Below are 23,785 nucleotides of genomic sequence, written 5' to 3'. Positions count from 1 at the left end.
AGAAGGTACCGGACCGGGCCCGGCACCTCACCGCCCCCAGGCGACCCGCCCGCGCGGCCGCCTCTCATGTGTGACGCACGCGGTGGGCGTGGGATGTGTGAGGCGCCAGGCGACCTCTCCATCGCGCTGGTACTCATGCGGACCGCGCTGGGCGGCGCTCGTCGCGAGCGCGTGCCTGAGGGGCGGAGCTTGGTGCCGCTTTGAGCGGTGGGCCCGGGCCGGCGTGCCTTTGTGCAGCGATGAGCGCTGGAGTTAATTCACGTTGCTTGAGCGTGCTTGACTGCGACGAGCGCCACCCGCAGCGGACGCTGCGCATGGGGATGGCTAGTCGCCGTCTTGTAGCCATCTCGCATTGATGAAAAACAGGGCGGCAGCGAAGCAACAGCGTCCCAAGAAGTGCGGCTTACCAAGCGTGACGGGGGATACATGGGATGTGAGCGTGTCTTATGGCCTGGGCTTCGTCGACACCGCCTTTGTGATTTTGCGCGTGGTGTTGTTGAGGGTTCCGCAGGCCCTTGCTTCGGAGCAGGGCCTGAAGAGAGTGCGGGCAATAGGGGCATCCTGCCAGTGCGATGCACGGGGACGCGAGTGGTTAAGGCGGCTTGGGCTTTTGTCATGTCTTTAGAGCCTGTTGGACGTGATGCAGGCGGTACTGACACCATCAGTAGTAAGAATACGGTGCGATCAGTGACTTTCAGAGGACGTGCCTTGTCTCAACGGGTTCTCGATTGTTGAGAGGAGCGAACAAGGACGGAAGAAATGGTGGGCAGGCTGTGTGGTCTCGCGCATCAGCAGACGTGTCAAGGCAGTGAGCGAAAGACGGTGAGTGGAAAGCGTGTTACGGCGAAGGCGGAATGCAGGCGCCCCAAACCATCAATAGACCCCCCCGTCGAAGGAATCTTGGCCGTCTTCCCTGCGCATTGTTCGTCTGTGTTTGTTTGCTTCTCCGAGATGTGAGGCTTCTTTGTATCGGAATTGAGTTCATCGATTTTTTTGACGTTTTTTAAATAAGCAACTGATCTTAGATACCGTGCGACGTGTTCCCAAAATAAACAAGTGTTCACGGTTGTCATGTTCGACTACCCACACCACATCGAGCTCAAAATAGAACATCACGACGCAAGAAAGACACGCGGCAAGTCAGGCCGCACCTCCCATCTGCGCAGAAACCTGAGATAGAAACTCGACAATAATGAAATCATACTAGCCATCAATGAGAATTTAAGAGAAGAAGAAAGATCTGGCAAACGTATTGCGACGCATTTTAAAAAATCACGTTAACCAGTACCTTCGTCTAACTTCGCAAACTGTGCTCGGCTTTGTGAGAACCGCAAGCATTGTTGAGCCGGCGAAGCCGGAACGCACACCGCTGTAATTGGCATTCGAATCCGTCTGTCGTTACGTAATGGCGGACTCAAGGCTTTTGAAATAAAGGCAGCACAGAGCAGCAGGCATCGTTCCCGGATCTGTAACCGCCGACTTTCCTCCACCACCAGCAAGCACGGATGGAAAACAATGTATTTTAATTTCGTCATCGGTAAAGCATCCCCGACCGCACATTCAGAAAAGTAAATAAGTTAGACCGTAGTGACACAAACTATCACACATCCACACACACTCACCAGGCTCACAGCTATCTACACACGCGCCGGTTTGTGAGACAGTTTGTACCTGGGAACGGTAACGGAGCGCCACGTATAATGCATATCCCGGTCGGGCCGCCAGCATCCGCCAGCGACCCGGCCGCCCAGACCCAGGAGTGCCTGGACAACTGGGCACTCGCCGAGTGCCCGACACTCATTCACTCATCGGGGAGCGCGGCCATCTCCGGAGAGTCCGGAGCGCGCCCGAGGTTCCCACACAGTGGGCGGGGTAGCAGGTCCTGAGGTCCGGCACACACAGCGCGCGCGCGCCGACGTCGCGCGGCCGCCCGGAGGCGCGCCGGCGTCACTCGGGGGCCGACAGACCCGGCAGGTAATGCCACGACCGGAAGTAAAGCAGCGCCGACAATTACTCAGCAGGCCAGCGCATCACAGACCTACGCCACGCACTCTCTGGCGCACACATGCCTGTGTGTACACGGCTCTATGTGCACGCGATTACACCCAACGCTACAAAACCTGCGTCACTGTTCAGGTTATGAAAGGGGTAAAAATTCATTAAAACAGCTCATAATATGTCGGTGGACGATAAATAACGAAATGTCGACATGGTGCGCGTACATTAGGTACCTGAAAAGCATTGATCGTTCACGTGTGTGCCGCTGTACCAGGGCCGGCGAGCCGCCAGCCCGCCGACGGCGCAGGCCGACGGCGCCAGCCAAACGAAAGCGTAAACAGCAGAGTACTAGAGGGTCGCTCGAGCGCTGGGCACACACCGACCGACCCCCTCTGTCTGTGGCGAACAGCGGACGTCACGCGCAGAGGCGCGAGCGCAGGGTCGCCCGCCCCGTGCGCGGCTCTGTCGCGTCCGCCGACGCACGGCGCGGCACCGCGCGCCCCTGGCGGGCGCCCACCGAACTAACCAACTAAACAGTCGACATTGCACTGGTGTCACCCCTGATGCTTGAGCTCTGCTGGTTCACGACTGGGGGCAGCCCCGGCCGGGCCCGGTCCGGTCGTGAGCCCGGACCCCGCGGCCGCAGTGCGCGGGACCACTGGAAGAAGACGAGAGAGGACGAACTAGCGCACACACGCGCACAATCGCCCACGCACGCCTAACAACACCAAACGGACACCGAGGAACGCACACGCACACTCTCGCGCGCGCACGCATGGGGCGAGGCGAGGAAGAGCTTTTGATTCTGGGCCCGGCTGTGGACTGGAGACGTCTCGCACGCGCCAGCTCGCGCGACCCGGCAGGCCAAGGGACTGAGTGAGTGGAGGAGTGAGGGTGTGAGTGGGTGAATGATTGCCTGAGTGGGTGGCTAGTGACTGAGTGGGTGAGTGGCTGTGTCAGTGTCCGGGTGCGTGCCTGAGTGGCTGGTGTTTGACTGGGTGAGTGAACCCGTGAGCACGTACGTGAGTGGTATCGTGCTCATGTACGTGTATCGGCCGACCCATCCAAAATCAGTCGGAATAGAGGGCGCCAGAGAGCCAGCCACGGGCACGTCCACGCCCGACGGCCAGTACGCACGCCTCCTGTGACTGCCCCTGAGCGGGCGTTTCCGTGCTAATAGCACGGCCGTCTGTACCACTGCTGACTCCTGTCTGTGCGTGTGGATGAACGCGCACGTGCGACTGCGTGAGCGTGTTCGCGTGTCTATCTGCGTGCGCTACTGGGACACCGTACGCGAGCCGACCGCGAGACCGGGACGACAACGCCCGCGCGCGCGACTGTGCGCGCCCGTGTGCCAGGACGGCGCCAGGCGGCGCGGTCGCCGGCCGCGCACGCGCGCGCGAGCCGGCGCGTCCGATGCTCCGCAGGTACCCGTCGACAGAGGGCGATGCAGGGGCGGCTACCGACCGACGGCCGGCAGCGCCGCCTGGCGTCATGGGTCGGAGTTACTCAGCGAGGTCGACGGCGTGGCTTCCGGGTCACTGCAACGCGAGGCGACGGGTCAGTGGATCAGCGCACAGGCGCTGACGCATGTAAACAGTGCGGAGTCGGGCCGCGCACAAGGGACCAGCGGCCAAAAAACGTCAAAACAATCACTTCGAGCTTCAACGGGACGTGGCGAACTGGCTGGCGCACAATGAGTTCATCTTTGTATACCTCGTGCAGAAAAAGGCCTGTTTGGAGCGACCCGATACGTTTATGCTGAGATTGCGGTTCCGCGAATAGCAGCAGCGACACGCGAGGTGGCTGTCGGTCTGATACGTTGTGATTCGAGCAAGCTGCGCCACCGAAATTAAATCCTTAGTTGTCAACATTAATGTATTTATTTCGCTTAGCGTGCGTGTCAATTTTATCACGACCTTGAAAGGCAATGCAGGCCTTCTTATTTTACCCTGAACGCATCACATAGGCATAGCCATTCCAGCTCAACGGATAACTCTGTCCCCGGCGTTCAGGTCAGATCCATCTGTCGACATATCCTTCGTTCTCGAGCCACGCAAAACATAGCAACTTGTTCTTGACCCAACATACAACAACATACAACCCAACATACAACAACAAAACCCAACATACAACAACATACCACCCAACACACAACAAAACCCAACATACAACAACAAAATCCAACATACAACAACATACAACCCAACATACAACCCAACATACAACAACAAAACCCAACACACAACAACAAAACCCAACATACAACAACATACAACCCAACATACAACAAAACCCAACACACAACAACATACAACCCGACACACAACAACAAAACCCAACATACAACAACATACCACCCAACATACAACAACAAAACCCAACACAGTCCTTGAAATGCGGCAGACGTGACCCAGGTCTTGTCATTGAATACTCACATGGGATTGCCCCCCTCGTGATCCACGTACTCGTCTCCCCACCACCACCACCTCTCTCCACCCAACTTCTCCGCGACCCCGGACATCCCTTCGCGCCGTCTCCCCCCTGAGCGCCCCTTCTCCCCAGTCGGCGTCCGCGCGTGTGGGGATGCGCTGTGCGTGCCTCTCTCTCACTTGAGCCGGGCGCGCCGGCGGCGTCTGAGGGTGCTGAAGCAGCCCGAGCTGGTCTCCGGCGGCGGCAGGTCCTGGCGCAGGTCGTCGCTGCGCGAGTAGTCCGGGCCGTACACGTTCAGCTCCTTGAAACAGCCCGTCTCCAGCATCTGCCGAAGGGACGTGACATGAGAACGTGAAATGGGGACATGAGATGGGGACATGAGATGGGGACGTGAGATGGGGACGTGAGATGGGAGCATGAGATGAGGACGTGAGATGGGGACGTGGGACGTGGGATGGGGCGTGAGACGGGGAGGGGACGGAACACGCCGTGGAGTGAAACAACGCGGTAGAACGCGACAGGGCGTGACAGACGTGGAGTGAAACAACGCGGTAGAACGCGACAGGACGTGACAGATGTGGAGTGAAACAACGCAGTAGAACGCGACAGGACGTGACAGACGTGGAGTGACACAACGCGGTAGAACGCGACAGGACGTGACAGAGCGCTGCGGGGTGCGGTAGAATGCGACGGCACGTGACGACGACGGCGACTGACCTTATTATACGATTTCGTGTCAGCCTGAGTTATGTCAGTCACTGAGTCCGACTCAGCAACCGTCTTAATGTTCAATCTCATTCAATAAGTCACGTCGTTGCGAACCATGTTCTTGATAGACACGCGCACACGTCAAGTCCGGAGTTGATTCAGGCCTAAACAGACGGTAGTTTAACACACGACAGGTGTCCAAACAGCCGGTTACGTGTATTTTTGTAAGCCTGTTCGTCATCAGGCTAAGCGGATAAGTCATGAGAAGGAAGCTCGACAGTGGCAAGTAAGTGTTGGTCTTGGCTCTAGCAGAAGCTCTTGCACACAGGGTAGCAGTGTTTATACACACATAGTACGCTTTGCTCAGAGAGCGCCGGTTTGTTGCTTACTTTCGGGAACGCGCCGCCTAAAACACGCGATCACAGCATCGATGCCAGTTGCAGGGCTGTGCTTCTTGCAAATAACCAATTAGCCTCAAACGGCACGGTAACGCGCCAACAGAGGAGCGTGGCTGTTCTAGAGCCTGGCCATGAGGATGTCCCAAATGACTGAACGACGATATTGCAACTACTCGCAACGAAAACGTCATTGGTTGAAATGTATGATCGGACAAAATGATGCACGAGGATATTGCAACTACTCATGCTATCAACTACCTTATTGGTTGAAATGCATAATCGGACAAAGCGATGCAAATAATGTTATTGCTGAACAATACGGGAATTTTGTTAAATTGGAGGACTTTAAGTTAACAAATGAAACGAAACGAAATGCCATGCAATACAATGCAAATGCGAATGCGAGAAAAACATGACACACAACAAAACAAAAAGACAGAATGTGATAAAAATCAATAGCGTGTCAGATAGCAAAACCAAAACACTCCAGGAACATAATTGCGCATCTACCGAACAAAGCTGCGTTCACGACGCCAAGCCCAGTTATTGAACCAAACGTGTGGGGCAGTCATGTTGCCGGTAGGGTGCACACATCGTGCCACACGACAATGCACATCTTTCGTCGCTGCAGAAGCAGGCGCGACTGGCACATTAATTTGCACATCACCTAGCTTTCACGCACCTGCGTGTCACAGACCAATATCATCCAGTAAAATGCGCCAACACTTTGCACGCGCCCAGGGGTGTAGTTTCCTATTCAGCTGGGGGTCAGACCCCATTCCCAACTTTGAGAAGAAAGTGGACCAAAGCCGAGGAGAAAAAGTTTGATGGCTGTGCTGGAGGTAGGTGTCATAATTCTGTCACAGTCTAGCTCTCTCTCTCCCCACTCATTTTGTGAAATTAAGCCCCTACTTTTCAAAACAAGGAGTGCGTTTATCGCGCAGCCACGTCCTCGAACTGTTCTTCAGCTGTTTGATAGCGCACCAGCACACACAGTACTAGAAATATATTTATAGAAAGTGTGACGCATGCGTTATTGCGGATCCTCATACCTGCCTGGAATACAGGCTGCGCGCAAATCGCATCACGTGCGTTGTGTGACAAGGCGCCCGACAACTCAATTATACCGCGGCTATATTGAGGCTTGCCGTCAAAATCCACCGGGAGGCCGAGTAAATAAACGGGATTCGGAAATTAATTGAACGGGGCACGCACATGCAAAATAAAACGGAGCGGCACGCCGCGGCGGCGCATTTGGCAGCAAACTACAGCCACGTCCGATGTCCTTCCCCAGGTGCACGTCATATGCGGCGTGCGCTAGCTGATACCATGTCACACTCCGGCACGAAAAGGTCACGCATTACGATAACTGTGGTCGAAAAGCAGAATCGTTCATTTTCGACTTTCCATGTGCCCTTTCGGGGCTCGCAAATAGAACACGCGCGAGCCGCTCAACAGAATGCACCAAATGTGCAAGATTTTGTCTAGTTAAAAAAAAAATACATAAAGCACATGGCTCTGCACCCTATCGCAAATTTCTGTCAACCTGATGCCTTGCGACAGAATATTAGTGTTCCCCCTCGCCCTAAGACTGATCACCGCATCTTTGGCACTTCATCCTCCCGTTCATAAAGCCGTCTGGCGGTCTAACCAGGTTCCCTAAATAGCCAGTGGCACGCCACAGCCTCGCTTGAGCGCAATTAGCAGGTAACCATAGCAACCTCCCGTTTTCACGCCCAATCAGTATTTCGCGCCGTCCGTTGGCCTCCGGCCGCCACTTGACCTCTGCCGCCCGCGGCCTGTCAAAGGTCACGGCCCGACGCCAGCCCACGGCACTTGCCGGGTCACACATCGATCCGACCCCGCTGACCCGCTGACCTCGCTGACCCCGCAGGTGCTCTCAGTCATGTGCGGCGGCTTAGTCGGAGCCGGCCGGCCTTGGGAGCCAGCTGTGCATGCGGCACGCGGCCGACCCTGCTGAACCCCGCTCCGGGCGGCGGGCTCGATCCGGCGAACGGCGACCTGGTGCGGAAAGGTCAGGTGCCGCTGGGGCTGGCGGCGAACTCAGTACGCTCCAGATGGCAAGTACGATGGGCATACTGTGGCGCAAACGAAGAGTAAAAACGTTTCCGGGGAACGCTGAGGGAAACTGGCGCACTTGCGCCGTCTTGATCCAGGCACGTGAGTTGGTCAAAAAGTTACAAATGCCCGATCGTTAGTGGTTGGCAAGATCACGGAAGTTTTTGGCGGGCCAAAGCTTGGCCGAAAGACAGTAAACACGAACATCCGAGTGCAACCAGCCCCATAAATGAAAAGTGAACCAAACCTCGGCAAGCGAAAGTGCCATGCCCTTTTACCTTTAGCCAGGTTGTTCGGTCCAAGCACTTCTCTGGGGCAGCGTTACTGAGTTGACTGGGTTTACGAGACCTAGACGCATTGCAACAAGCCGAAGGCCGCTCATACCAAGACGATACGTGCCTGTGCCAGGCGAGTGAGTCGACTACTCCAAGCGACGAAGGCGGCCTGGCTTACAGACCAGCGCTAGCCGAGCCGACAACCTTTCCGCGACGGTCATCCGCCGGCCTTCCCGCGGCTTGTCCATGCTCAGTCACCGTACAAATGTCAAGGATGTGGATGTGACCACCATGCCAGTTCGGTCGACGGGTGTGACTGACGGATGACGGATATGGTGAACGTGTATATTTAGTAATAGTCGGTATGTAGGCTGGGATTCACGCGAATCATTCACGGACATTTGCATGCGCTGATTTTGTGAAATCCGAGGTAGCTAACGGCGAATGTTATTGTTGGGTTTGTTGGCTGAATATCAGCCGACACAGCGCCAACATCCAGCGCAAAAGACAGAACACCAGGAATGATCATGCTTGAGAGATATACTGCACTTTTTATTTCCGGCGTTACGGGCTGTTCTTCAGACTTAATATAAGACGGGGCGGGGCAGTTTACCACGTATGCCTGAAAAAGAGCCTGATATTTTTTAGTTCGCATTGATTGGACATACCCAGAATGCATCTCGCGTTACTGAACCGCCTACACCACTCCATCCAGACATATTTGTCTAGCCGATTCCAGCATGCTGCCTTTGCAGTGCACCGTGACCGAGCATGCGAGACGGCACACACACAAACTAAGGCTCATTTTGTCTCCCTGGTGATCCGAATGAGGACGTACCGCCTACACCGCAGGAGGGGGGGGGGGGGGGGGAGTTGCATTGTCCTAAAACGGAGCAGCGGAAACTCGAAGCGCTTTGTGCCGCAGAAAGCGCTGGTTTTATGTCATGGTTTTATCGCCAGTGGCCAAATAACTTTGCAACAAGTGAACTACTAAAATTTTAATGGGAAAGCGAACGCGATTTGTGACGAGCCAGCACAGGCCGTGGCGAAAGGTATCGTCCTCTTTCCGCCACGCCCGTGACGCGGAGCTCATCGTAACAAAGCATATCTAACAGCATTGTGCGATGTAGTGATCCCATCTGGTCCCCCTCACCCTCACCCTCTCTCCTAACTCGCGACCACCGAAGGGGGCTGGCTGGCATCTGGAAGAGCACCCGCTACTGCCCCTCCCCCCGCGCCCACCCAATTCGCGCAAGCCGCGGGGGCTGCACTCACCTCCTGCTGCCACGGGATGGAGACGGAGCCGGTGTTGAACTTGTCGTAGAACTCCGAGTCCCGTGAGTCCAGCGCCACGCCCTTGACCGTCGAGAACTGCTCGATGTCCAGCACGTCCTTGGCGTACACGGCGTGCGGCTGCCGGCCGGACAACGCGGTGGGTGATAGCGGCCGCCGGTCGACAAATACACGAAGTGTTTGGCACATGCGGCGAAAACTATCGGGTCAGACGAGGTCTTCCGATGGGCAGAGCAGAGCTTCGGATGCGGCAAAGTGTATGACGTAAGTTTGTGACTGGGTTCTGGATCACGAATCATAAGGGCTTGCCGACGGTTTTTGGGCTGGATGCTAGAGGCTCTTTCGTCCTGTTGCATTGCAATCAGTGAAGTTGGGGAAATCGAAGAATACTGGCATTATGGGACAACGTCGGAGCATCATTTGGGCCGACGCCCGAGCTCCCACCAACACACATACGAGAGTGTTCAAAAGACGCCAGCTTTAGGTCCCCAGAACGGCAGCTCCTCCCCACCTCCCCACCACGCGACCTAAACAAACGCCCGACGCTGATGTGCCGCTCCAATCCCTGGGAGCCGCCCGTTCCCTCGCGTTCCCAACGCCCGCTGCCTCGGAGGAATCAGCGGCAAACTCCCCGAAACTGAACTTTGTCTGACAAACAGGAGGCGCTGGCCGTGGGGAGCTCCAAGGCCGCGCGCCGGGCAGCGGCCGCCACTCACGTCCGGGACGAACGGCGGCTCGCACATGCCCGCCCGCAGGCGCTTCCAGTTGACCTGCTTGAAGAACTCGTGCTTCCTGACCTCGGCGGCGCCGTGGCGGCCCTGCTGACAGCCGAGCCGCTCCTCAGGCCGCTTCTGGAGCAGCTGTCGACCGAGTGCCAGGTCAGGTCAGCGGTCAGGTCACACGGAAAAACGGGGGCAGGTCAACAGTCAAGTCACACGGTGGGAGCGAGGTCAGGTCAGTAGTCAGGTCACACAGCGAGGAGCAAGGTCGGGTCAGCGGTCAGATCATACAGCGGGGGGCGAGGTCAGGTCAGCCGTCAGGTCACACAGAGGGGCGAGGTCAGGTTAGCGGTCAGGTCACACAGAGGAGCGAGGTCAGCGGTCACGTCGCAGTGATGAGCGAGGTCAAGTCAGCGACCAGGTCACACAGCGAGGAGCAGGATCAGGTCAGCGGTCAGGTCACACGGCCGGAAACGAGGTCAGGTCAGCAGCTAGGTCACATGACGTGGAGAAAGGTCAGCGGTCAGGTCACACGGCCGGGAACGAGGTCAGGTCAGCAGTCAGGTCAGGGGCGACACGGCCGGCGAATACGCTGGTCAGCCGACACGCGATAAAATGCAATCAGTGATCACATTACCGGACGACAGCTATGAAATTAGCCGGACGGGCAGCGGCGGTTGCATAAGTCGACGAACGACTGGACATCGCGGTAAATCCGGGATCGTGCGGCAGGACGTCCGGGGTCAGCACCATTCGGTGGGCACGGCCCAGCCGCGCCGACACATCTGAGGTCACGAGCTCACTGCCTCGCTGTTGACACCGCTAGATCCGGTTTAAAGGAGCCTGGCCACTCCCGCACAAGCAATCTCATCCACGTAAAAGCGTTCTCAGCTCGGGCGATTGCAGCAAAAGGTCACACGAGCCTCACGGCGCGAACTCCAGCGTTACCACCCAGGGGCCGGCCTTCTAACGCTGTCAAACAGACGACCAACTTCTCCATCAGAGCATGCAAATATCCCGATGATTCACTGCGGTGTAGATAAGTCCGGCCACGCGTGCATAACAGGACAATTTCGTTTTTGAAAAGCCGCAGCAGTATCTGAGCGCATCTAACAAACACCCATCAAGAGAGCACAGTAGTTTTCCAGATCTGCTAGCCTCGCCATAGCAAACACACGCGCTGCGTTTTTGCGGCAAGCGATCTTAGCGGCCCACCGTTCGCCACCTATCGGCTGGTGGGCGCCACAGCCTTACAAGAGGCCTTGCAGTCCACTGCAACCACTGCGTGACAGTTACCTGCCCCGTTCACGGCACTTTCAGGACCACTACCAACTGCAGACAGCGATTCAGTCAACCGTCCTCTCCATTGTCGCACCCCGACGAGGACACCGTCACCCTCTCGCCTGTTTCAAAGCGTAGAAAACTACCACAACCCGGTGGAGGGCCATTGGGGCTTTACGACGCACTCAGCTGCTGAGGCTATGCGGCATCGCCTGCCTCTCACCCTGGCAGAAAGGGCGGGCACCGCGGAGAATCGAACCCCGTGCCTCTGGTTTCCCAGACGTGCAGTGGTTACCGCAAACGCGTTTACCACTACACTATCGACACCCTACTCCTATCATACCCAAACGAGGACACTGCCACCCTCTCTGCTGATCTACCATGCAGAAAACTGACTGTGCGGTCCTCGTCCCAAGACGCACCCACTACGCCCCGCAGCAGCGGCGCACAGCAGCAGCCGCGCCGCCGCCGCCCAGCGTCGCTCACCAGCTGGCAGAGGGAGCGCGCCACGTCGGAGAACTTGCTCGAGTACTTCTCCTGCTCCTGCTTCACCCGGCGGTCCACCTCCTCGCGCTTGACGGCCTCCTTGCGCGCGCGGAACGGCGCCTGGCCTTCGATCATCTCGTACAGCAGGCAGCCGAAGCTGAACCAGTCGGGGCTGAAGTTGTAGTACTCGTTGTCGATCACCTCGGGGGCTGCGGCCGACCGACAGATGGAGCGATTAGCCCGCTGCCGGCGTGCACGTCGACTGGAGGCGAACTGCGTCGGGGACAAGCTCCAAGGCCCTCTCAGCTCCACAGAACACCGAGCACCGTTAAGTTCTTGACAGTTCACAGAGGTGCTCGAACTACGAACTACAAACAGGGACCTGCGGACGTCCCGGCAGCCTCGTCAAACACTGCCTAACGAGGGAGAGCACCGACTAGCCCTGCACGACAGCGCCACAGATCACTCCCTTGACGCCGCTACCTCATTACCCAACACCAGCCCGTCTCCGGGAATCCGCTCATCGCGCTTATTAGCAAAGTAATTGCACCGCGACGTGCCGGCCACAACACGCCGAGGGACCACCGCCCCACCAGCTGCCGCGCCGCCGCGCGCCGCCACTGACCCATGTAGCCGACGGTGCCGACCCTGCCGCGCACCCAGCCGCCCTCCGGAATGTCGACGGCCAGGCCGAGGTCGCTGATGCGCACGTGGCCCAGGTCGTCCAGCAGGATGTTCTCGGGCTTGCAGTCGCGGTACACGATGCCCTTGGCGTGCAGGTCCTGGAGGCCGCACAGCACCTGGCGGACGGCAGAGGTCAGGTCAGGTCACCGTCAAGGGGTTAGGTCGGGTCGCGGTCAACGGGGGTCAGGTCATAACCGACGGGTCGGGTTATGCTCGGCACAGGTCACGAAACACCAAATGGGTTTTAGGTCACGCTGGACGAGAGATCAGGTCACCCTGAACATAGTTCGGGTCACAGTCGACGTGGGATCTGACACCGGGGACACGATGTCTGGCCACAGCCAGCAGGGGACCAGGTCGCCCTTGACAGAGATCAGGTCACAGACAGCAGGACGCCGAGTTACGCTCGATAGTGATGATACCACGGCCGGCGGAGAGCCAGGTCACAACCGATACGGGTCAGACGACGATAGAGGGTCGCTCGGGTGTTCTCGTCGCCACGGACAGGGACAAGGACAAGGACAAGGACAAGGACAGGGACGGAGACGGAGACGGAGACGGAGACGGAGACGGAGACGGAGACGGAGACGGAGACGGAGACGGAGACGGGGACGGAGACGGAGACGGGGACGGCGACGGCGACGGGGACGCCGACCGGAGCGGAGACAGGGGCACGGCAAGAACAGGGTCAAAAACAGGGACAGGGACATATCGGGGGCTTCATACAGGGTAGACAGGCACGTGGTAGAGCCCTGACAATCACGGGCTGATCAAGCGACTGGCGATCACAGGATCCAGGTGTTAGGCTCCGACGAGTAGCCCAGTCAAACCATGTGTCAAATCATGGCCGACATGGAAGGGACAGGAAATGGCAAAGGAAACTGCATAAAGAAAGGGGCGAGTGGGGTCACGGGCGGCGGTGCACAAGAGCAGACACAACGCAGGGCCTGGGAGCAGACGCCTGGCAGCGCGGGGTCGGCTAATCTCTATTGCATGGGATGAAAGAGACCGCTTGGGGACATGTGATCGTTAGGTGCACAACATACACACTAGACAGGCACAGCAGTCGTGACAGTACAGTTAGATGACTGCTGAGCTCTGCTAACAGTGCTGCCGGCGAACGGCCGACGGTTTCTAATCCTCCCCGCAGGAGCCGTCGGGTTAATTGCTCTCAATTTCTCAAGACCTCTGTTTGATCGCAACGCACGACCCGTCCGTATCAGTCGGAACCGCTAACACGCATCATTAGCGTAGCGTGCGATTTAACGGGGCGAGCCACGCCACCGTGCATCAAACACCGCGCCGACAATGCCGCTTAATAACGTTCCGGTGAACGCCAGCCGGGCAGAGTGGTGACAGCTCATTTCCGGCGCCCGGCGACTGGTGACCGGCGCCTAGCGACTGGTGACCAGCGACTGGCGACTGGCGACTGGCGTACGGTAGCCGGCAAAATGGCCCGAACAGCTCAAGAGCTCTTTACTTCATGTCAGCAAGAGAGCCCATGAGCTGTTTTTTTGCGTTGTGAGAGTGGTAGCTTTACGCTGGCAATGTCCGTCCTTTCATATGTCCGGTGGTATTCGCTTAACGATGACATTGGGCTAGAAATGGTTATACTGGCGACACTCAGTTGCGTTGATATAACCATCGTTTGCCTAATAACGTTACTTGCCCAGTACCTCGCGATAGCTTGAGAGTGGATTATGGTCAGCACGAAAATTTCCACTGATAAAGCGCTCTTTAATCCCAACGGTAGCCAGGGCCGTGCGGTGAGCCCTGTCCCCAGTTTCTGCAGGTCACCGGCGGTGGCCGGACGCGGTGTTACACCCCCGTCACCCTCTAACCAGGCGCGAGGCTCGTCGCATCACGCGGTTCACGCTGGGACCAGAGGTGAGATCAGCAGCCGGCATCCGCCAGCGGTCTCCGCCAGCATGTTCCGCGAGTATGATCTCACTTTCAAGGTGAAGAGCACCGCAACGCTGGCGCATTGAGGAATGCCGCGGCCCCGCCCTCGCGCTCGGCCGCCGCACTGGAGGCTGCAGTGGAAACCAGTCCCGTTGTCCCGGACCTCCTTTTGTCCCGTGACAGAAAAACGCGACCTTTCTGGACTCGGTTCCGGAACCACGCGGTTTCGGCATCACATGGCGGCTGCGCCCCGGAACTCCACACCCCTTACCTCCGCCGCGTAGAACAGCACGCGGTCCGGGCTGAAGCCCGGTTCGCCCCCCATGTTGTAGATGTGGAACTTGAGGTCACCGCCGTTCATGATGGTTAACACCAGACACAGGGCGTCTTTGGTTTCGTACGCGTACGTTAGACTAACCTGAAACGCAGGCCACAGCGTCAAGCGCGCGAAGCGACGGGGAAATGAGGATGGAGAGAGCGGCTGAGGAGTGGCGGGAGGATGAGGACGGCGCAGCGGACGGTCGGAATGGCAAGCGGAAACGTCAGGTTGCCGAACATCGGAAGCAGTGATAAAAGCGAGGGGCGGAGACGAAGTACGTGTTAAAACCAGGCAGTAACACCAGCCAGTGACGATGGAGGATATAACTGTAATTATTCCACAGAAAAGCGGATGAGGTCAAACCTAACAAAGAGTGGGAATTAAGGACGAACAGATATACATCGTCTTGTAGATAACATCAGGTAACGAGAACTGAGCCGTCACGTGTCCACTCATATCGCCCACGCGTGAGCAGCCCGGTAAGGCGGACACACCGCCGCGCGCCAGCTTCGGCGTTCAACAAAAGACCCTCGCGGATGCTGCTCATGTCCGGCCTACAAGCGGGACAAACAGAGCGCAGTCCTCATTTGTCACCGAGGTGGCCGAACACGGCCGCCCACCTGTCGCGATTGACACACTGCCGACCCGAGCACACATACAAACACGCGCGCGCGCGGACCGGGACCGATACGGCGCGGCTCGTCGCGCGCGCCGCACATGGCCGGCCCGCGCCCGAAAGGTTAGCCCCGCGCCGGTATCGATCCCGCCGACAAGCTATCAGCGTCATCGACGAGCTATGCACGCTCAATGGAAGCCTGAAGACCCGTATCGCCGCGGGGATTAGCAAGGAAGCGGACGCCGCACAAAAAAACAGCTTTCCGAGGAAGGCGGTTATTATTATGTTTTTTAGGGTGCGCGCTGTGCACAAGGCAGTAATCCAGTCGCGTGTGGGCTGACCGTGCATGCCGCATGCCACAACATCATGGTTCCGGTGACGTCACAGGCTCAGCAGCGTCTGAAAAATTGCAGGCTGCACAATCTGCATGGGAACGTGGCAAACTATTGCCATGTTTGGCCTAGAAAACGCCGCTGCTATCTATCAGGGCGGTGGCCCAAACCGCGATGGTCCCATTACTCCGCGGTGCCACACCAATAAACGTCATTCTGACAGATGGGCCTGCGGTGTGATTTACGCCGCTTCAGGGGCTCTCAAATGTCACGGGCCCGGGTCTGTTGATTTTGCACGCCACGCCAGCAGAGTTTGGAAGCGTTTGACATTGACGCCTCAGCAGTGCGCGCGCCCGATAATGCACGTGCAATAAGTGCGGATAGCGCGCTAAGGCGCGCTGCTTCCTTCCAACGCGCTGCAGCCAGAGGGTAGGACCAAACCCGGTCTACTTCGTGGCAGCCCTAATAATGAAAATTTACCATGGCATCGTGTCACAATGAACCAGACTGCATTTACATAATCCAAGCAATCTGTCTGGACATACTGGTGTTGACGAAGTGATTCGGACGCGACAATTTCTCCCCGGGGACATCGGCTCGTCTCGCTGCTGATTACACCGAGCCACTGTCAGCGGCGGGGGCCCTCCGGCGAAACTGGCACGCGCTCGATATTGATGGACGAATGAGACCAACGACGACCAGGTCTAGCCGCGATCAATGGACTTCGACGAGTTTGTTTTGCAATGTGCGACAACCGGCGCGATTTGGCAACATCTGGGTCGTTCTGCTAGTGATCTGAGGCGAAAGAGGAAAATTAAATGTCCCGCTTTCCTCATGAACGGCAAGTGATTGGCGATAATGGGATATTTAGCCGCTGGAGGGCGCTTGACTCATCCATGTAGTTTGCAGAAATACGCTGTGGAGCCGCTCGTGGGAAAATGCAAACCAATTACGCCGCAGAAGGCATTCATTAGCATGCAGCTCATGGCCGCGCTAACAAAACTGCAACTTCCGCACGCGTCACGACATTTTGCATAAAAACGGGTCAGCCGCAGCAGCAGGCTTCGATTTGGGCCTGGGTCAACGACGACACGTTGCTTTGTCTTGCGCTTGATTCCTCAACTCACACGGCATCTACGCACTCAAGCTCGGCTTCTGAACGGGCATCACGAGTGGAAGACAGCATGGTAAATCCACGCTGAAGTGAACGCCCTTGAAAGACCTTGATCGCATCGTCAATACAACTCCGGTGGGAGCGGCGTGTGGACACAGACGCTCCGGCACACAACCGCGAACACAGAACGACACCGCAGGGCGTCTGTGATGATGTTTGTAACGCGCCGCTGCAGGACGTCGCCAGGTGCTGTCTCATCAAGCCGTAGCAAATCGACGCCGCTGCGGTGACTCAACGAAAAGGTGCCGGCTCACACACTTGCGCGGCATACCGCACTGACTGAAGGGCCGTAATCAGTATGGCGGCATACCATATCAGCAATCGGTATGGCAGCATACAATAGCAGTAACCAGTATGACGGCATGCCATGCCATCAATCGGTATGGCGGCATACCATAGCTGCAATCGGCAAGGCATACCATGGCAGCAATCAGTATGACGGCATACCGTATCCATCACCAGTGTGGCGGTAGATGGCAAAAGCCGTGACAATTGCGCGCAACGCTGGCTGATGAACCGTGAATCACGAATGGACGCGTTGAGGGCAGGATCAGACTGTAACAAATATTCCGCATCGCTTGACTTCATATCGCTGCGCGGGATGCACTATCAGGAGCAAAAATGGAGGCAGGGCGGGAGACAGCGTCTCCGACGGACCATCGTCCCGTACTCACAACGAATCTAGAGTTGACTTCTTCTAGTGTCATCTTCTCTATAAGCACCATCAGTTCACCTTTCCGCTTCTTAATTCGTTTCTTTTCTAGTTTCTTGCAGGCATACATTTTGCCGGTGGCGCGCACCTGGCACGCGCACACCTCCCCAAACCCCCCTTTCCCTAGCACCCTGTACATGCGGAACGTCTTGTACGTCACCGGCCTCCTGCAACAGAGCGGGGGGCGGGTGTGAGGTAAGGCGGGCCACCGCTGTCCAGACACGAGGCACTGCCAGTGCGCTGAGCGCCGTCAGTGACAGCGGCCCCAGTGCGCTGAACGCCATCAGTGACAGCGGCCCCGGTGCGCTGAGCACCGTCAGTGACAGCGGCCCCGGTGCGCTGAGCACCGTCAGTGACAGAGACCCCAGTGCGCTGAGCGCCGTCAGTGACAGCGGCCCCGGTGCGCTGAGCGCCGTCAGTGACAGCGGCCCCGGTGCGCTGAGCACCGTCAGTGACAGAGACCCCAGTGCGCTGAGCACCGTCAGTGACAGAGACCCCAGTGCGCTGAACGCCCTCAGTGACAGCGGCCCCGGCGCGCTGAGCGCCGTCAGTGACAGCGGCCCCGGTGCGCAGAGCACCGTCAGTGACAGCGGCCCCGGTGCGCTGAGCACCGTCAGTGACAGAGACCCCAGTGCGCTGAGCGCCGGCAGTGACAGCGGCCTCAGTGCGCTGAGCGCCGTCAGTGACAGCGGCCTCAGTGCGCTGAGCGCCGGCAGTGACAGCGGCCTCAGTGCGCTGAGCGCCGTCAGTGACAGCGGCCCCAGTGCGCTGAGCGCCGTCAGTGACAGCGGTCCCAGTGCGCTGGGCGCCGGCAGTGACAGCGACCCCAGCGCGCTGAGCGCCGCCAGAAGAACGTCAAACGGCCGGCGGCGCGAAGGCAAAACAGTCGAGCCGCGAGTAATCGCAACAAGTTCGGCTTAAAACGCCGACGCGCTCGGGGTTGGGAATCACCAGAGGTGTGGTTCGGACCAAACGGTCAGCTTAAGCAGAGAAAGTACAGGACCATCGGGCTGATACTTAGGACGGTTTGTGGTTTTAATTGGGGTGCGGCTGGGTTCTATTCTCAGAAGCCATCGACGATAAGACGACCCATGCTCACACTGAAAGTTGGTCGTACAAGTTTTACGGCGTTGTTCGGTCTCAGATTCCAAGAAATATGTTAAAAGCGACTTAAATGACTGGCCCGAGCTTCACACAAGTCGAGCCGGATTTTCGCACGATAATTTACGACGGTCGAAACAAAGCTGTCGTGACAAAGCAATCAAACAGGTAAGTCTACCGGACAATCCTCAAGCCGAAGGGTGTGTATGTCTCAGGAAAGTAATCTCTTATTTAGTTTAGGGACTAGAGCCCCCTTCCCCTCCCCAATTTGGGCTTCGTTCCCTCCCCCCTCCCCCCAATATTGAATAAAAGTGGACCAAATCCGGAGCGTAGCCCGTTTGTTGGCATATTTTGGGGTGGGTTGCGTACTTTTATACCACAGCCTTCCCACACACTCCTATAGCGTTACAACGCGCCTGGTGTGTCTGTAAGCATTGCGAATAATGCCTCCCTCAAATCAGCAAAGTGCTGCCGTGGGCTTTGAGCCCATGCAGCGCTGTACAAACTACTGGTGTTTTTAATGCGCATACCTTTAACCCACAAAGAAAATGGGCGTGCGGTACGAAAAAAGCACGCAATGGGATTTGGTGGGACATGTACTGGTGCACAGCACCGCAGTATTCAAACTAACAGGCTACATGTATATTCCAAATGCACGTCAAAACATGCACTGACCCGGGCCACGTGCCCCCAAGATACAACTCGGAACAGTTCACTGCCAAAACGCTGCGCCACAAGGTCAGGCCGGCGCTCGTTCCAGGCAGTGGCCTGACCTGACCTGGTCAGTGCTCACCTCTCGAGCCACTTCCACTGGAGGTATCTATGGAAAAACATGGAGTCGACGAACTCCTGCAGAGGTTGGTTGGCGAGGAAGGCCTTCACCAGCTGCACGCAACCGTCGAACAGCTCTTTGCAGGGCCGTAACAGGCCCTCCTTGCAGGAGGCGGACACGTCCTCGTTCAGCACGTCGATTGAGTCCGGCGACTGCCGGGCACAGGGCAAAGGTCAGAGGTCATAAGTCACCGGCCAGAAGCAAAAGACCTGGTTAGGTGACGGGGCACCGGCGCAGACATAAAACGCTGCGACATATGGCACCCTGACGCGGGCGTGTATTAGCCCTTACGCTGGAGAGGATTCCAAGGAGGAGACAGTACGTGATGTGCACTATTCTGATACGTGGACATCTGTAAAGGGCGCTTCAGCTTGAGCCAAATTTGTTAATGACTTCTAGAACTTAATCAGACATCCCAAAGAATCCCCGATATTCCCCAATAAAAAGCCAACGTTGGATACGCGATTTACCCCGGCGGAGACATGAAGACTCGCAACTGTGCATCTTGATTAAATATTGAAATAAAAAATCTAAAATAAAATGCTTATGTTGATCAACGCTGGGAATCGAGTTCGTCTGGGTGGAAATGAGCTTTGCTTAAAATTCGTCCACATCTAGGGGCCTGTGACGCAAGTGCTCCAGAATCTAAAACAGACTGGTGTCGATTCCCCCCACGTGGCATAAAATGTTGACACAAGGACAGCGAGGCTCAACTACGCACGCGCATAAGTACACACGTACACACGCACGCACGCACGCACACACGCACGCACGCACGCAAGCATGCACGCACGCAAGCACGCACACAGGGACGCACGCACGCACGCACGCACGCATGCACACACGCACGTAAACTGACAAACACTCCGCCGGGGAACACACCGATGGGAAACAGCGAACCACCAGGCCACCAGGGAACTGCGCCCGGGAAGCAGCAGCAGCGGTCATTATGGTGCGAGCCGTCACAAAGCAGCTCGGGGACTTCACCTGCATCGATGGTGAGCGGAGATATGTGCACAGCGACGTGGGAAGCAGGCACAGATCCAATTTCGATATTTCATTCGAACCTTTGAAATGGGTGATTACTGGGGTCAGACCCCACGCTTTCCGTTTGTGGGACTAACTTGGAGGAACCGGGTGTTGACCTCCAGTGCTGTATGTGCGAGCATTCGGACGTTACACTCAGTCTCGACATTGTTCCGATGGTGGTTGTGGTTGTAGTTGGTGGTTGAGGTTGTAGTTGGTGGTTGAGGTTGTAGTTGGTGATTGTGATTGTAGTTGGTGGTTGTGGTTGTGGTTGTAGTTGGTGGTTGTGGTTGCTGATGGTGGCTGTGGTTGTAGTTGGTGGTTGTAGTTGTGTTTGTGGTTGTTGATGGTGGCGGTTGTGGTTGTGGTTGCAAGTACGTGGCTCACAGAGGCCTCGCAGCGACAGTGGGCGCGGCAGCAGCGTTCGGGTGGCCTAACTACAGATCTTAAGTGATACCCCAGTAGCAGACTACACAACAGATAGCTTATCATAGACACAGCTCCAGTGGCTTTTATCGCAGGGAAATCCCGCAAACTAACAAATCAGCGCACATGATCCCAAAAGGCGTCCTGGATCCGGGAGAGGAGGCCTCCGCAAATCGTCATGCGGTGCCCAGTCCAGGAGCATCCAGGATCCCAGCCGCGTGACCGATGACGTCATGAACCGAGTCGTGTTAACTGTTGAATCGTACGAGCACGCCGCCCGCCGACCCCGTCCTGGCATTATAACGGATGCGAAGCAGCTGCCATCCCGCTCGAAACACGTCTTTCGTGACCTTGGACGCCTCCTCGTCCCTCTGACGCCACAGCCCGGCCGATCCGAGCCGCCGCTTACCGTGGAGGCGATATACTTGTAGAAAATGGATTGTGCCGCCTCGGCTCGCCGCTCGTCCGCCTCCAGCTCGTACTGCTCCTGCAAGCAAACCACGGCCAATCAGAGGTCGGCAAACTCTGCCACGCAGCGCCGCGGTCGTCGAGACCGCGCACGAGGTGCGGCTAAGTGACGTTGCGCCGCTGCTCTCATCCAGAAGGCGAGTCTGCATGTCCCGTGACGTGGAAGAGCACGAGGTACCGAGACGGAATAGCGCGGCCACCGATGTGGGCAATCCAGCATGCTTGATGGAAACTGCAACGCAACTGTTCTTTTTTCGAAGTTTAACGAAAGCCGAGGAGCTCCAACAAGGATGCGGTGGACCAAAGTACGTCCCGTGATTTACTCCGACACTGTTGCTGATGAAAATACTCTGCTTCAGCGCAATGTGACAGCAGTTGCCATCAACTATCAACCGAAGCAAGACATTGATCCACTATTTGCGGTTTCGCGGCCGACGTTTTCCGCCTAAGAGTACACTTCAGATCACGTCGGCGTGTCGCGTCACGTTGCCAGTGATCTGATCGCGTCACAGAGCACGCGGACCAGTCACGCCACTCAGGGAGTGCGCTTTAGACCATGTCAGTGTGCTGCGCAGTGCTACGAATGGTCTGCTCGCGCCATCTAACACTCGGATCCGTATCGTTACCCACACACTGGTGAAAGCTATCATTTGTGGCGCTGGCGCCTCGTTCAATCGCCCGTGGCGGGGCCTGGAGCCTTGTGTGAGCCAGGTGATCCCCACTGCCGAACCGAACTATTAAGGCGATCTCGACTGGTATCAAGCCTCTCGAAGTCCCTCTCGTGAGCACACGCTATCTCCCGAAACCCAGCCGCTAATCTCGCATATCGGTCCCCAAATAAAAACGTCTGTACTGTCGGGCCACTCGCCCCTAACCACAGCGCCCCCACAAACACATGATTCATCTCCACACGTCTACAATCCACGTCTGCGCCCGCCGCCAGTTCCACCAGCCGCGTCATCCATCATCGCCACGCCACGGTCGGTTCCGTCCTTCTCGAGCATCAATCGCCGCCGAGCGCGCGCAGCGGCGGGCCCGCGGTCGGCTCGCCCTGCCTAAACGTTTCCGCGTGGGCCGCGCGTCTTCTCCCGAGCAGCGCTGTTGGCGATCCATCGCGTCGGGCCGCCGGCCGGCCTCTCGCGGGAGCGGGGCCGAGCGGGCCGGTCCGGTGGCGCCCCGGCCGGCGGCGGCCGTTTACGGTGGGCGCCGGCGCTCCCACCTCCGTCTGATGTTCGGATCAATATGGTGCTATCAGCCTCGCAACCTAATTATCTCACGTACGGACCTCGCCGTGCCCCCCCCCCCCCTCCCCCTCCCCAGCGATGCGGTCGGCGCAGATCGACAAGCGCCAGCCGACCGCGCCACCACCGGATGCCGCCGCGCGACGCCCGAGCAACGACAATGAACCAGTGCCGGGGCGAGATGAAAGCGGGCTGCGGCGCCGGCAGCGTGGGCGCGAGGAGACGTCAATGGCGGTGATCGGGCTCTTTTTCGGCGTATTACTTTGATCCACTGCGCTCGGCGACAACGAATCCTTGGCGTCCATCGCTACGGCCGGCCAGACGAGACTAAGTGCGTCTGTGCGAGCAGACGTTTGAATATTCAGGTGATCCGAACTGCAGGAAACACTTGGCCTATCACAGGAATATTTCAATGATCAGGACTGCAAGCACAACAGTACGATCAATGGTGCGAGCGTTCGTCCAACCCGTCAGTCGCAAGCTGAGGAAGAGGCGATGATCCGCTCACGGCGACAAATTCTGAGCATACCAAGGCCCAGGTGCCGTGCCACGCCGTCACGCAGCTCCACCGGACCGACTCCCGGGCCCAAATCCCGCACGGCGTCATCACGCGAGTGAGAGCACCCATACATGCGGACCCCGTGGGAGCGCCGTCTCGCACAGTCACCAGCGCCCACCGCGCGGAGAACGGTCGTGAGCAAAGCGGCTTCCGCCTGGGAACAGTGATCGATGGGCTGCCATTCAGTCCAGTCATGTTTTCGCGGAGTCCGAGTCGAAGCTGGCGTCAGCCAGTGTGATGCGCCGGCTCCTGCCACGTGCTGGCATAAAGCCTGCCGTTATTACCTGGCACCCAGGAGAATATCCCACAGGTGCGCCCTCCGAGGCTTTAGAACTTAGTACGGTCTTCTCGCGTACTTTGAGCCCGTACTTAGGGCTTATCCGCATTGAGTCCGTGGCAGGTCCAGCACAAAAGCGAGGCCCCAGGGCCTGTGCTGCAAAGCGTGTTGGCCGGCCGGCGGGCGCGGCGGCCGGGCGCCTTTGACCTCTGCCGGGGCGCGCGCCGCGGGAGACGCGGCGCTCAAATGGCGCGCCGTTGTCGGGGCAACGGGACACCCGAGCGGCGTATGGCCGGGCGACACGGCTGCGAGGCGCCCGTAATGGCGTGCGCTCCGGCGCGGCTCGCGGCAGGTGCGCCGTCGCAGGCGCCAACAGGGGAATGGGGGAGCAGCTGAAATGTCACGAGCGTTGCGCTTCTGGAAAATGTCGCCACTCAGCATGTTCG

At 57.7% G+C, this 23,785-nt stretch overlaps 1 protein-coding gene across 1 annotated transcript in view; it reads right to left on the bottom strand.

Moving 5' to 3' along the window:
* Positions 1-1,583: 1,583 nt before the first annotated feature.
* LOC119099347 (G protein-coupled receptor kinase 2) overlaps positions 1,584-23,785 on the bottom strand; it is a gene marked incomplete at its 3' end in the record, with an annotated part of 82,930 nt that continues 60,728 nt past the window's right edge. The window contains 10 exon segments of the mRNA XM_037222476.1: positions 1,584-3,539; positions 4,611-4,756; positions 9,167-9,304; positions 9,901-10,044; positions 11,671-11,879; positions 12,296-12,470; positions 14,528-14,674; positions 17,372-17,576; positions 19,304-19,494; positions 21,204-21,281. Coding sequence (XP_037078371.1) covers positions 3,491-3,539; positions 4,611-4,756; positions 9,167-9,304; positions 9,901-10,044; positions 11,671-11,879; positions 12,296-12,470; positions 14,528-14,674; positions 17,372-17,576; positions 19,304-19,494; positions 21,204-21,281 — 1,482 coding nt within the window.

Source organism: Pollicipes pollicipes, unplaced genomic scaffold (assembly GCF_011947565.3).
Source record: "Pollicipes pollicipes isolate AB1234 unplaced genomic scaffold, Ppol_2.1 Scaffold_4740;HRSCAF=5597_pilon_pilon_pilon, whole genome shotgun sequence".
NCBI lineage: Eukaryota > Metazoa > Arthropoda > Thecostraca > Pollicipedomorpha > Pollicipedidae > Pollicipes > Pollicipes pollicipes.
This window is presented reverse-complemented; position numbering and strand designations above follow the sequence as displayed.